Source organism: Hoplias malabaricus, chromosome 16 (genome assembly GCF_029633855.1).
Source record: "Hoplias malabaricus isolate fHopMal1 chromosome 16, fHopMal1.hap1, whole genome shotgun sequence".
NCBI classification, from domain to species: domain Eukaryota; kingdom Metazoa; phylum Chordata; class Actinopteri; order Characiformes; family Erythrinidae; genus Hoplias; species Hoplias malabaricus.
In genome coordinates this window covers 31279370-31294536 of record NC_089815.1, presented here as the reverse complement: position 1 = coordinate 31294536, position 15167 = coordinate 31279370, and the positions used below count along the sequence as shown (strand labels likewise).

Sequence of the window (15167 nt, the reverse complement as noted above, 5' to 3'; positions counted from 1 at the left end):
TGTGAAACACACCGGTCATATGTGTGTTTATTTTCATCTGTAATAATCAGGCTCTGTGTGAAAAGGCCTTTACCTTCTGTTGATGTATTTATTTATTTTTTTTTAAGACTTCAGAGTTTTTTATTTAAAGATTAAACAAAACAGCGTTCATTTCAGTTTTTCTGTTGTTGGATCAAAGAGACTCAGGCGTAGACTCATTGGTCGTCACAGTAAAGGAGTACACACTTAAACTCCTAAATCTGATCCAACTGTTCACACCGAGTGATGAGGTTAATAATCCGATTTAAAATGTGGCTTGAATCTGACCGGAAAATCTCATTTGATGTGGATTTTTTTATGTCACACTCACTCTGAATTTCTCTTAAAGGCTAAGCAACAGCTCTATGAAAGTGTCAAACAAATAAACACAGTGGAGTTTGAGTTCCTAACTTGTGTTTATTGAGAGTCAGAAAACATGTTATTTCTTACTAATTGAAGGAATAAGGTTTAAAAGACCGCTGGTCCCCCCCCCCCAACGGTGTTGAAACTCTAATAGGCGTCTTGCCTGTGACGTAGACGGTGGACAACACTCTAGAAGCTGCACTTAATTTAATGTAAAATGAGGAAAAGGTGTGTTGTTTTTGGCTGCAATCATTCAATGTACAGTGGGACATCTGTGAACAAATGGCCCAAAGATCCCAAAATATCCAGAAAATGGACTAAATTTGTCCACTTTAAACGGGCACTTTGGAAAGGACCCTCCGCTCACTCCGTTATCTGTAGCTCATTTCACTGGCGCTTTTCCAACAATATGGGCATGTAAGGACACCAACGAAAGGTGTTCAAGAGCCTCTGTAACATGGAGGTAAACAGGGTAAGGACACTCACTTCGCCTGTTTTAGTTGGTGTTAGTTAACGTTAGCTTGACTCGCTAAACTCGGTGGCTCAGATTATACTCGGCTACGTAGCTGCATTACGGAGGTTTATAGTGTCGGATGAATTCGAGTTCGACTTCGATCACATTTACAAGAATAACGGTACCTCTACATTTGAGTTTAGCTTATTGCTAGGCTATTGTCATGAATAATGTTGGTTATTTAGCTAGATACTGTCATAACAGTCAGTCATAACGGTGTTTTACCGCGGCGTTGTTCAGCTGTTGTCCACCAGTGACGTCACGGTCGCGTTCGAGAATTTCCGTAGAGAGCTCGGGTTTTTCCGTCAATTTAATAAAATTGTCAGTTTTAAAGCAAATTAAGCTGCTATTTTCATTTTAATTCATACTTATATCTGTCAGTAACTACAATAATGTGGAATATTCATGGAGGTCCATTAAGTGGTGCTTGGCCTTTAATACGACCACCACCGTACTTCACAGCTGGCGTGAGCTTGTGACTGAAAACCAAAGCAGCCATCGTCAGACAGTGCAGCTGGATCTGTCTCTCTAGTTCTGGACGTGTGACAGTTAGAGTGTATTTCTTTTAGTCGTGTGTCCAGATGAATGATGCTGTCTCGTCAGTTTTATGTGCAGTCAGCTGATTGTACTGTAAATACAGATGCTTCCTTCCTTCCTGACCATGAAGACAACCTCTCTTGCAGTCTTTTTTCTTTCTTTCTTTTCCTCTGATGGCTGCTCCTAGCGCACGAGGGCGAGCCACGTCTGGGGCTCTTTCTGAGAAACCGGAGGACTCCCAGACATCTGAGTTTAGTTTGGTTGAATCTGGTGAGCGCCGTGTTGTGAGTCGGGTGGAGGATAAATGTAAACAAGTCTGTCAGAGAGGGAACAACAAAAGGGAACTTGTGTTGCTGTTGACTCTCTGTAGTAGAGCTCCTTTGTGAAGCAGTCATGTGTAACTGGTATAACTTGTAAATTCTGCCTCATGCTAATTACATTAAACTGTTAATTAATTAAACTGTTTATTTCCCTGCGCGATTACCGTTAATGTTCTGAATTCATTGTCCTTTGAGGAACTCTGTTGACCATTAGAGAAGTTGCATTAGCAACAACATCAGCATTACCTTAAAGCATCCCTAGGTAAGATTGGGTGTTTGTTTTGTTTTATTCTCATGGGCGCCCCCTTGCTGTTGTAGAGTGTAATTCACTTCTACAGCAAGGGTTGAGGGTATATGGAGGTGGAGGTGGTTTCCTACCCTCCTCCAGAATTTGCATAGTGGGTTTTCTGCAGTGCTCAGTTTAGAGTAGTCCTCAGCTCAGTGGAGCATGACAATGAATTTAAAGCTGTAATTTTAATGTAAAAAAAAACGACATAGTGTTACTTTAACTCCCCTGTTCAGTGCCTGTCCTTTTGAATGAAGGTGAGCTGCTCGCCGTTTTCCCGACCCTCGTTCACAGCAGTGAGGAGAGAAGCAACTCTTTCTGAGAGTTGACTCAGAAGTCTGTGAACCTTTGGCAGCCCGTGATAAACAGACTGGGTGGTCTTGTTTCACAGTGTGAGAGCTGGTGGACTCCAGATCCCCATATTAATGTTCACTGTATGATGCACTCTTCTAGCTGATGGTAAGTTCGTCACTCAGTTGATGTTTACTTGCTTTGGCTTCTGTCTGTGAGATAAAATCAGTTTTAAAGCGGTTTTACTGGTGGAGCACCCAGCACTTAAACTTCTCCTGCAGCCTCCGTGCTCTCCTCTCAGCTCTGCACACTATTAGCAGCAGCTTTTGTTATGCTTTCCTGCTTTGTAGCAGAAAGTGGTGACGTGTCCCCACGTTTTTGTTCAGCTCTGTTTGCGCTGCAGGGATACGGTTGCTATGCTGGAGCTGACCCTGGTGACGCAACGGCTTTGCGGCTTCTCTTCGAGTATTTATAGAGATGCAGTGGAGATGAGGGGGCTGATTCATGGCGGCATGTTGCCTGCAGCTGGATGACCACAGCTTCCTGCGTTCCTTCGCACTCCGCAGCATGAAGAAGCGTGAGATCTGAAGGGGAGAGAGACACTGATAATAAACAGATTAGACCTGGAGATTCAGTAGTTGGAGACGTCAGAAGAGGTCATCCGGCATTTCTTCTCAAATGGGTTCAGCGAAGCACAACTTGGACGACTTTTATTTTGTTAGCAGCGGGAGGGCTTTTGTATTCGGTGTAAAAACAAGTTTGAAAGCGTTTTTTTGTGTAACACACGTATGTCATTTAAATTTAAAACAATCTCCTGCTTTTTGGCAAATGTTGCATAGTTTTAAAAACAACAACTGCCATATTATTGAACAAAAAATGATCTAAAATTAAGTGTTAATTCGCTATGTTCACATTCGCTAACATTGAGCTGCCCTCCTTTAAATCGTTTAAACACAAACAGAGCAGAACATATCCGTCACCATCTTCTGTAGCGCTTTTTCTTCACTTTTTCAGTTTTAGGTTATTTTTTGTCGAATAAAATGACAATTGTGGTTTTTAAAACTATTTCCCACAAAATGACAAAAAGCTGAAGAATATTTGCAATTATACGCTTAAACGTATTTGTGCACCTGATTCTACGACTGGACAATATTTCAATATCAATAAATATCGCAATATGAAGTGGATCTATAACAATGTGATTTTTAAACACATTTTCAATATTTCCGTACGCATTATTTCCAGCATCTGTCACTGACTGACAGTCATTAGAGGGCGCTGTCATCAGTTCAACACTTATTTTAAAATTTTGTTAAATTCCACTGTTCACATCGATATCGCAATTATATCGTATCGACTGAAATATATCGTGATTAGACGTGTGGCCGTATCGTCCAGCCCCACCTTATACGAGTTGTTGCAACATTACTGAGAGAATTCGATGCCATTCGTGAGAACATTAAGGTCAGATACGTTCTGAATTAAAAACACTGCTCGAGGTTTTAATGGAACACTAGGTTAAATGTGTTATTTTTGCTCCTGGGCTCCCCCTACATTTGCTGGGTGTAATTCACTTTTACAGCACTGTCCTAAAACCAAGAGGAGGGAGTGGGGTGGTTCCTGTTCTCCTCCAAAAGTTACATAGTGCAGTTTTTGCGGAGGCTGAGCCCTGAGTTGTAACGACAGAGGCTCTATTCTCCCTGCTACAGCCCAGTGCAGCTTCACAGTGATTTTGAAGCTGTAATTTGAAGTAAAACACTCCTCAGCACTTGGCATTGAGCATGTTGACTTCACGCATGTGCAGCTGCTTCAGCGTCTCATTCAGAGTCCTGAAGTTAGACGTAATAGATTCATCTGTCCCATGTCTGGATCTCAAGGTTCCTGTATGAAATGTGCTTTATTCCGGTTCTAGTGTGTGGAACCGCTCCATTCTGGCCTACAGCGCTCTGGGTCTTTATAAGGAACCAGGCCTCTGGAGCCTTTTGAGGTCAAGTTGTACGAGTCTGAGACTTTTGATCAGCGCATCTGATGAAATTGGTGAGGCGGTGAGTTTTCCGCTCCCTTGATGTGGCAGCTTGAGAGTTGGATCAAGGGACAGTGTAAACAAGTGCTTTAAAAAGAGACCTCCAAATGAGTACGGGCTGTTTCAGTGCCAGCTGACTGTGGGCTTTTCCATTCAGACCAGACGTGTGTGCTGCTTCTACATCTCTTCATGTGTTGGAGATTATTCCAAGGTGCCCTCCAGCCTATAGTTCCCAAAAAGAGGGTAAATGACCCCCAACAGACGTTAGACATCATCTGCCGGACCTAAAGCTGAAGGCATTGGTTACTTTCAGAGAGTATTTGTGCTTTCTAAACATCCTGGGCTGGTTTCCCACACCCAGATTAAGCCTAAGCCTGAACTTAAAAGGATTTACAATGAGTCACCATTGCTAATGCAGTTTAGTATGAGACTAGACCTGGAGCCTGTCCCTGTAAATGTTAAAACGCTTGCAGTTCACTGATGCCATTAAAGTGTTTTCATGCTGCACGGTCTGTAATGAAATTTTCAGAAGACTTTCACAATAATTACTGCTTAAAAACTGCCCTCAATCCGGTTAAAGATTGGATGGTCTTGGTTTTTTTAGTAAACTCTTAGAGCTCAATTCAAAGAAACTGTCCATGTGCACATTTATGTGGGGATCTGGAGCCCACCAACCCACACACTGTGAAACAAGACCACCCAGTCTGTTTTCTGTGCACTGGCCAAGTCAGAAAACTTGGGATAAAATGTTCTGATACTGCTTCACTGCTGATGTCAAGTGCAGAGACTTTAGGATGGCCCCGCCCCCTCGTCTGAGTCTGTCCAATCACAGCGCTGGATCTGTGTTTATGTGAGAGCACAAAGATGAGGTTAAACGCAGCAAAACACACAACGGAGAAGAAAGAGAACAGAGTGAAAACGGCTAAAAACCAGAGCTTCTGCTCCTCGCTCCTCACTGCTGTGCGCTCGGGGTCAGGGTGAACAGCGAGCGGCTCATTATCATTTAAAGGAACAGGTGCTGAAAGCGGGCGTTCTGAACAGGGGCTGTTTACACAGGGGGAAAACACTGCTGTGGGGCTCGTGGGGTTTGGACCAAAGCAGGTCACAGACGTTTCATTAAGAACCAGAGCTGTGTTCCTCTGTGGAGACGAGGGGGGATATGTGCCATTTGGATCACAATGTTTTTCAGAGAAGTTGGTTCAGAATTACTCTCTCAATGGTGCCGACTCCTCTCTAATCTGTTCCTACTTTAAAGTTCCCCATGAATTCTTATTGTTTCTGTTTTTGTTCTCACTCAGGTGCTCGATGGTGAGTTCGAAGGCGGTGCGTAATGCTGAGACGACTCGCCCGGAGTCAGAATGAGTGTCACGGATGGCGAGGGGACGACTAGCCAAGATGGTCGCTGCTACGTTCTGCAGATCTACCCACGGCTGGCCTCGGAGACGTCAGCTTTGTGCACCCTCAGGGTCCGCAAGGAGGCCACAGCTGCCTCGGTCATCGAGGCGGCAGCAACGAGCCTCGGACTGGATGTGGCCAAGCCCTATATCCTGGCGGAGGTAAAGGAGAGCGGAGGAGAGGAGTGGGTCCTGGAGGCCACAGACCTGCCGGTGCACAGGGTTCTGCTCTGGCCTCGGAAAGCTCAGGAGGAGCACCCCCAGAGCGAGGGCTTCTACTTTCTCCTCCAGGAGAGAAACCGCGATGGCTCGATCCGCTATGTTCACCTTCCCGCCATCTACAAGGACAAAGACGCCCAGCACCTCGTGGCCCGGGGCTTCCTCCCGCCTCGCTGTGAGGATTTCGAAGATTTGTGCAACCTCCCTGTCCTCAATGAGGACACCATCCTGGAAAACCTGCACATCCGCTTCCAGAAGAAGAAAATCTACACTTATGCCGGCAGCATTCTCATTGCCGTGAACCCCTTCAAGTTCCTTCCCATCTACAACCCCAAGTATGTAAAAATGTACGAGAACCACCAGCTGGGGAAGCTGGAGCCGCACATCTTCGCCATCGCGGACGTGGCGTACTACGCCATGCTGCGCAAACACATCAACCAGTGCATCGTGATCTCTGGAGAGAGCGGCTCGGGGAAAACGCAAAGCACTAACTTCCTCATCCACTGCCTCACAGCCCTCAGCCAGAAAGGCTACGCCAGCGGGGTGGAGAGGACCATCCTCGGAGCCGGCCCTGTACTAGAGGTAGGCCAGACTTCACTGCGCTAGACAGCAGTAGCAGTACTGAAGAGGACTGCGCTGTGTAGGTCGTGAAATAACAACTGCTCCCATGACAGATAACAATGTAATCTACTCAACAGTAGCAAGGTGTAGCAGCTGTTATTTCATGAGCTTGTGCACTTCGTAGGGAGCCATTTGAGATTCAGCCTAAACCTCTTGTGTACGGCTCCAGATCCTGAGAGCTGCCATTTTAAATTTGGATTACAGTAATGCATTACACAAATATGCTGTAGAACTTGTTTGTACACTCAGTAAAAGTGCACTCTACCAGACGAGGGTGTGTTGGTGGGCTCTGGATCTCTACATTAATCCCGTATAATAACTGATGTTGTATTATAGTCTCTGTAGCACTGCATGCTAAATCAGTTTTGATTTGAGGACGAAGACCTGCAGTATTTAGTTGACATCTGCATCTGACAAGGTCCATTACGCTCGCTTCGCTTCCCTCTCTCTTTATTGCATTGATTTTTAAATTCAATTGGGTCCTTAGCCGCCCCAGCAGAAGGCTCCGTATGTAGAGAATCGTTAAGCGTAATTTGTCGGCTAAATCTAATAGTGAAGACGGAGTGAGCTGGAGATTACAGGTTTATTAGATTGCGTGTCTGTTTCTGCTCGTGTCACTGGGGGACTTCGTCCATCCACTGCTGCGCTTAGTCATAATTACAGCTCTCTCATGGCAAGAAGCAAATGGCAATCCACTTAACTCAGAAAGCACAACCTGCTATGAGTGTAATGGCCACTGTTCCCCAGTGCGCTCCGTCCTTGTTCTGAACTGTGATGTGTCAGCGAGACAGAAGGGAAATTTCCCACATGGTGCTTTTCTCACATGACCCCCAGCGTGTGTGAGAAATACAAAGTGCAACTTGCTGCGTTGGACTAGGTTCACGTGCTTGTTAGGATCTGACCGATATGACAATTTTAACCTTAGAACATGGACGTGTTGTGGATCTGGAGGCCACCAACCCACACACTGTGAAACAAGACCGCTCAGTCATTTTCTGTGCTCTCCTTAAATCAGAAAACAAAGGATAAAACGAGTCGTTCTGATTCTTCTCCACTTCTTCAGAGACTTTAGAATTGCCCCGCCCCCTCGTCCGAGTCTGTCCAATCACAGCGCAGAGTGCAAAGACGAGGGTAGACGCAGCAAAGCGAGACAGGACCCTGGAGGTGTGTGACTGTGACTGTTCCACACAGCATCTTTAATACAGGGTTGTGTGTGGCGCCATAAACGGCTCTTCTGGCGTAACAAACCTGACATTGTAACGATAGAGGAAACGTTCTTGGTGCTGCACAGAACCCTCCATAGCACACTGTACATTCATTTGAAGAACCGCTTCGTGATGCAGAGAAACCTTTAATCATGCAAAAGGTTCTTCAAGTGTTGAGGGATCTATTAGAACCCTTTTCTTTACTAAAGAACCCTTGTAGAACCATCATTTTTAAGAGATGTCTGATCTTATGCCCTGGACACTCTCAGTACAGCGGCTGCAGACACGCCACGATGCAGTGAGGTTCAGTACAGAAAGGTTGAACACACGATTGTGGCGCTCCTTGCTGCCTGTTTCTCTCTCTTCTTCTGGTCTCTCTCTCTGTCGCAGCGCGCCGCAGTGTGTGGTTCCTGCTCAGAATTTTCAAGTGAAAGACGAAGCGGCGCGTGAGATCCCCTTTTAAGTGTCTTTCCGCTTTAGACAGAACTAGAAGTCATTTTCCCTTCTGTCAGCGCAGTCATTGTCTCTCTGTGGAGTCGGCTTGGGGTTCGATTACAAAACCCTGCTTCCTCCTTCGCTTGTGGCCGGAGGAGCAGCCTGTGAAAGTTGTCAGTTTGGACTAACCCTTACCGTAGAACTGAAAAATGAGTAACAGCTCATTTTGTGATGTCACTTCCATGACTATTTATACAATATCTTTAAAGGTTTGTGATTTCCACTCATTAAAGATGGACACGTTAAAATAGATGAGTCGTCCACATGAGTCGTTTATACAGTGTATACTCCCTGTAGAAAAGCTTGAACTGAATTGGGATGTTCTGGAGCAGTTGCACATGAGGCTAAGTTAACAATGCCCAATGCCAAGCGTGGACTAAAGGCGTATAAAGTCCTCCATCGCTGGTCTGTGTTGAAGCAATGGGGCTCCATCCAATAACTTCGGAGTGAGTTGGAGTGGTGTTTGTGATTCAGACTGGATTCCACTCTCCTCCAGAAATTACAAAGTGCAGTTTCTGCAGTGCTGAGACCAGAGTAGCAATGGCAGAGGGGCTCTGTTCTCACTCTTACAGCTCTGTGATGCATGACAGTGATTTTAAAGCAGTAATTTGAAGGTAAAAGTACTAGAATTGTTGGATAAGGCAGTGTCTAAACTCTATATGGAGCTTGTGGCAGAAAAGTAGAAGCACCACCAGAATAAAGGTAGGGTATGGTCAGTCGACTAGAACCGAGCTGCTACAGGGATGAGAATCTTGAAGTGGATTTCTGAATGTGCAAAACATTGTAAATCTCTGAGAAAGAGGATAAAAATGGCTTCCCCTGCAGGAGATGTGTGCTGCCCGCGAGCTGTGTGTTTCCAGACATGGGTTTTTCACTGGACCTCTCAGTGGAAAGTGACTCATTTCAAAAAGTGATTCAATTACAAAGTAGCTTCAAAATTTTCTTTTTTTTCCTCCCACTAAATTGTACGCACTCCACCCTTCTGCACAGTTTGTCCATTGCAAAACCCAAAGACTCAGAGTGATGAGTAAGGAACGCTTTACTGTCCCCCTCCAGCCATCGATTAGAGCCCTAAGCCCCTCCTCTCTCTGGTGTTACTGCTTTAGGAATTATTTCCAAAGAAAAATGCCCTTCATCTTAAGAGCCTTACCATGAATTCCCCGTCTTCACCTTTTAGTGAACGCAGATCTAATGAATGTGATAAGTCCCCGCCTCTATCTCCACCCACCCCTCTGTCATACGTCTGTAGCTCTAAAGCCCCGCCCCCAGAGTGGACGGGATTGGTTCCTTAGGTGTGTGAAGTATGACGTGTTTGTTACACTGCAGGTTTAGTGTGGAAATGCTCAGCCATTGTCTTCTGGCAACAACAACACACACACACACACCATTTGGGAACCACTGGTTTAAACAGTAAAATAAAAGTACGTATTTCACGCATCCTCAGCAATGAAGCTCATGCCTCCAGACTGCATTAAAATTACAGCTTGAAGCTGTATCCAGACGGGACTAAAATAACCTGATGACAGCTGAGAGAGAAGAGTGGGAGCCTTACTACCGCCCCAGAGGGAGAGGCCAGGGGATGAACTCAGTCTACTAAGGTTAGGGCCGGTGCTTAGACTGCTGCGCCGCCCTGTATCGCCAATCACATGTCTGTTTAATCCCATATAAATGGGTCTTAAAACTGACAGGTAAAAGGGGCAATCTTCAGGAAACTGTGTGGAATATTTTGCCAATGTTGCATGAGCAGGAACAGCTGTCATGTCTCTGCTTGTTCTGTAAAGCAGTGTTTCTCCTTCAGAGCCGAAGTGTAAGGAGCGCAGGAGTCGAGCCAGAACGGCACATGTTGGCTTTGCACCGTTCTGGATGTGTTTGTGTTTGTGCTGAATTACAGGATGTGTGTTTAGACAACCACTCGATATCGACAAGTTTCATACTGCACCTTAAATTAGAGAAGCAGAAGTGTGATGCCCTGCGCTAGCTTTAGAGCTTCTGCATAACGTCTTAAAGACTACAATACTTTTAACTTTAAAAAAAAAAAAAAAAACATTCACTGAAGAGCTGCAGACGCGATACGGATAATTCAGTATCAATATCACAATACAATGTTTAATTAACAATTATATCATTGTATTTCAAATAAAATTTCCCATTAAAATGAATTGAAATCCATTCCAGCCCCAAAAACCACACCAAATTTGTTTACGTGTTTTTAAATAAGAAAAATATACTTTATGAATAACACAGTGTATAATAAATAATAATACGTAATAAAAGAGAATGTAAAGAAATAAACTGACGCTGGCGGAGGTGGAGGAGATTGGCGGCTGAGGTTAGGGGAGGTTTATCTTTTCATGTTCTATCACTTATTTTCACTTACTCGCTACACACAATGCTACAAAAAAAAAAAACAGCGTTACGAATGGGAAGTACGTCAAAAAGACACCGTGAACTAAACGCTCGCTGGGCTTCGTAGGGTGGCGTAAGCTCGCTCGCTCATAACTCAGATCTCTCGCTTGCATCATGAAGCAAAATATCTACCAAGCGACGGCTCGTATCTTGGAAAATTCGTACGTTGATTCACTCGTTAGTCAAGGTTTTACTGTACACCATTTACAGCATCCGTCACAGACTGACGTTCACTACAGTGCGCTGTCTTCAGTTCATCGCCCTCAGTTTTAGTTTAAAAGTGTTAATATTGACAAAGCCAATAGATTTCTGTATTTCTGGTGATGTCATGTGTCTTTCTTGTTCTTTACTTGGTTCTTAGGTGAAATAAACTCTGTTAATATCAATATCACAATTACATTGTATCGACTGAAATGTATCGTGATGTAAGAGTGAGGACAGTGTGGGTCAGTCTTAACCCAACAGTGATTGAGATATTCTTAGCGTCATGCGATGAATAAATCAGGTTAAAGTATTGTTAATTTACGTAGGAAACCCAAACAAGTCGCCCGGATCCTCTCTCTGTGCGTTTAGTTTTTACTTGGTTAGCTGCGCTGTCCACACCCAGACGCACAGTTGGAGCCCAGTGTCTCGCTGGCTGAGCCTCAAAGCACACGCTTCCCAAAGGTCAAAGCTTGGCGGGTTATTTATACACTGTCTGAGAATTATGGGACATTATTTCATGTCCTTTCACTGACGATAGGAGCAAGAGCTGAGGTCACAGCGGGCTGTAAGACTGCGTGTGGCTCTGGAGGGGCATCATTGAAGTATTGATCGTGATCGGCTCCGATATGTTCAGGTGTAGGTTGATGCATCTTTGATTTGACCCATAACTAGAGACGGTAAATATGTGTGTGTGTGTGTGTGTGTGTGTGTGTGAGAGCCAGGGCTTTTATAGTATGCCACTTAGGCCTCTGCCACACAAATTCGTTTATTAAAACGTTCACTGAAGAACGTTCTCCAAGGTGGAGACTGTTCTCGAAAAGTAAACACCACCTCTCTCCCTCTATAGTGAATTACATCACTACACTGTGAAGTACACTAATGTACAGTAAACTACATTATACACAGACAGCACTAGAGTTCAGATTCCCACAGATGAATAAATAGAAATGTTAACATCGAGGTCCAGTCTTTTCAGGAAATTGTGTAGTGCACTACAGAGGGAGTATGGAATGATTTGGGATTAAACCTCTGTTTCTCTTATGCGTCGTGGTGTTTTGATGTCTGTCTTTAAGACGTACTATAGCCCCCTACTGGACAGGCCTGAGAACGCAGCTGTTTTCGCATCCCTCTAATGACCGTCAGTCAGTGACAGATGCTGTAAATATTGTATATTGAAATATTGAAAATCAACAGGAGTGGGAGTGAAGGAAAAGCACTTTCTCCTCCCTCAACATCCATGGCTCACCTGCCTTTGAGCAAGGCACCTAACCCCCAAACGGTCCCCGGGCGCCGAGCTGGCTGCCGGTCACTCCAGGTGTGTTTACTGCCACGGATGGGTAAGATCAGAGTGTTTCCTTGTACTGCTGTGCATTGATGATAAAAACATGTTTATGTTTTCACGCTCTGCTCAATGAAAACCCACCTTTGGTCTGTCATTCTTTGTGATTTCTGATCTGCGTTTCTGCCGCAACTCGTTTTCTTACTGTCTCCAAGTGTGAAGTATATGAAGAACATGTCATCGTTTTCACACTGTGCTGAAATTGCGGCTCTGGTTTGATTGCAACCGCTTTAACGTTCCAGAAATGTTCAAAGTAAACAGAGGAGCTCGGTGCGGAGCTGAGTGGAGTGCTCTGACGGGTTAGACAGGTTTCTCTTTATTTTCACTTCTTCTTCACTAAAGCCCCGCTTTTTGTTGGTTCTGAGTCTTTCACAACTAGCAGAGCACATTCAGCATTGTTTTTGACAAATCTGCAGCACATTCCTCTGTTAAACGGTGTTTACAGGCGTCGGGGGATCTGTACGTGCCGCAGCAGTTCCCACAATCCTTACTTTTCTGGAGAAATCACAGCCCTGTCGCACTGACCTACTTCTGCAGTGACTTTTTAAAGAAGTAGGTCAAAGTGTCTAACATGGTTTTCCTTAAGGATTTACTGCCTTCCTATTTTTAAAGTTGTGTTGGGAGTTGCTTGTGTTTTTTAGAGCCACTCTGTTAAAGTCCAGTAATTTTCATCAGATTCCTGGATGGATAGTGATAATAAAAATAATCGTACATACCTCATTCTCCCTCTGACTGTTTTCTCTAGACTTTGAAAGGCTCTGTAGTGTTTGTTATTGTTCACTTGGTAGTTTATGTTTTAAGGTATTGATCTTGGAATCGGGCCGCACGGTGGCACAGCAGGTAGTGTCTCTGTCACAGCTCCGGGGTCCTGGAGGTTGTAGGTTCGAGTCCCGCTCCGGGCGACTGTCTGTGAGGAGTGTGGTGTGTTCTCTCTGTGTCTGCGTGGGTTTCCTCCGGGTGACTTTCTGTGAGGAGTGTGGTGTGTTCTCCCTGTGTCCATGTGAGTTCAACGGTCCTCCCACTGTCCAAAAACACACGTTGGTAGGTGTTGGAAAAGTGTTCGTGTGTGTGTGTGTGTGTGTGTGTGTGTGGTTGTGTGTCGCCCTGTGGAGACTGGCACCCCCTCTAGGGTACGTTCCCGCCTTGCGCCCAGTGATTCCGGACTCACCGCGGCAATTAATTAATAAGTAAAATATATGCTGTCATACTGTAATATGCCAATAAACTTATTGATTAAATTAGCTATTTAATCAATCAGTTATTTTACACTTTACAATGAAACAAACTCTGCTCCTGAAACTTCTGAAGGCCATACACAATATCCTTTACGTTGGAACATCCTTCTATGACGTAGCGGCCAAACTCGTCCACAGCCCAGGCTTTGGAAACACAGCTTTTTTTTCCCTGATGTGTCCAGCTCCACAAATAGACATTAAGACCCCTCCACAAGCTCTGACAATCCTTCAAGAACCTCAGTAGGCTCCCCCAGGGATGCTGCAGCCTCTTCACCCCACTGTATACATATCACAGCCCTTCAGCCTGAGCCTTGACTTTCACTGCATCACCCTCCAGACATTAACATCCTTCGTTCAGCAGGAAAGAGAATTTTTTTAACAGGAAGTGGTAGCCATGTGGATGTCATCGACTTCGGGTGAGTGCTGACCGCGGCGTGTCGAGAGAGCGCTGTTCCTCAGGAAGTCCAGAGAATTAGGGACTTTTTTTTTTTGGCCATTGTAATATCTGTGTGTATTTCTTTTAAATATTTCATGAAAAACACTGTGTGCATTAAATTATCTCATGACAAATAAAAGGTCGGTCTCTTGTTTTTCTTTGTTTATATCCAATGCTGTGATTGGACAGACTCAGACGAGGGGGCGGGGTCATTTTAAAGTCTCCGCACTCGACGTCGGAAGCGGAGCAGAATCAGAACGGCTCGATTTAACACGTGTTTTCAGACTTAAGCAGCACACAGTAAAATGACTGTGGTCTTGTTTCAAAGTGTGTGGGTTGGTAGGCTCCAGATCCCCATGTAAATGTGCACAGGCACTGAACAAGTGAGATACAAGTAGACCCTTTAACGTAGATCCTAAAGGATTTATTTCCCACCCAGGCTGAATGAAGTAGAGCATGAGGCATCACCCTGTTGTGGTTGAAGATCTGAACCCGTCACGTCACTGCTGTGTTATCAGTGTGTTTGTCATCGCAGGCACAATATGGGAGCTCAAGGCCTGCTGTAGATGAGGTCTGACACGTGGGTTGTTTTCCTTTTCCGGAAACCACACAACAAACGCTGGGCTCATCGCGGCTCTGTTGGTGAAAGATGTGACTGAATCATTATCTCATGGTCCTTCCTGGTTTGGGCGACTGTTGGCTTCACTCTGAAATGCCGGTTTCTAAATCATAACCTGAGTGGTGAGGTGGTTCATATTAATGGTCAAAGCTTCCGTTCAGTGGAAACTCTGGGTGGTGCCAGGGGAAAAATATGCGGTGTTGTTTATTTAAGCTCATATGACATCACAGTGTGACCTACTACAGGGACTTGTGCTTTTATTAATCATTCGTTTATTCATTATCTGTAATCACTTTACAAGAAACGTGCACGTGAAACAAGACGCGTGCGCCTGGTGTCTACACTGTGATGTAGTAGCACTAAACTCTTCAAGGTGTTCATATCATAAGTGTTCCAAATGACACCAGTGCCTTTATTCAAACCCAATAAAGCCTCAGGTCTCTAGTAGAATTATATTTAATTACAGCCAACGTATAAAAATATAATCTTTTGTTCAGTGCATATTCACCTTTATGTGGAGATCTGGAGTCTTTCAAGAAAACCATAAACAAGCTGATTCTGACGTCAAGTGCCGAGACCTTAGAATTGCCCCGCCCCCTCGTCTGAGTCTGTCCAATCACAGCACTGCGCCCAAGTTTATGT

The 15167-nt window shown here is 44.7% G+C and overlaps 1 protein-coding gene across 5 annotated transcripts in view; it reads left to right on the top strand.

Moving 5' to 3' along the window:
• Positions 1 to 15167, top strand: part of si:zfos-588f8.1 — an 82908-nt gene that overhangs the window by 19971 nt on the left and 47770 nt on the right. For all 5 annotated transcript variants that reach the window (XM_066646879.1, XM_066646877.1, XM_066646878.1 and 2 more), the window contains exon 2: positions 5651 to 6547. In XM_066646879.1, coding sequence (XP_066502976.1) covers positions 5711 to 6547 — 837 coding nt within the window. In that variant the 5' untranslated portion in view covers positions 5651 to 5710. The remainder of the gene's footprint in view (positions 1 to 5650; positions 6548 to 15167) is intronic.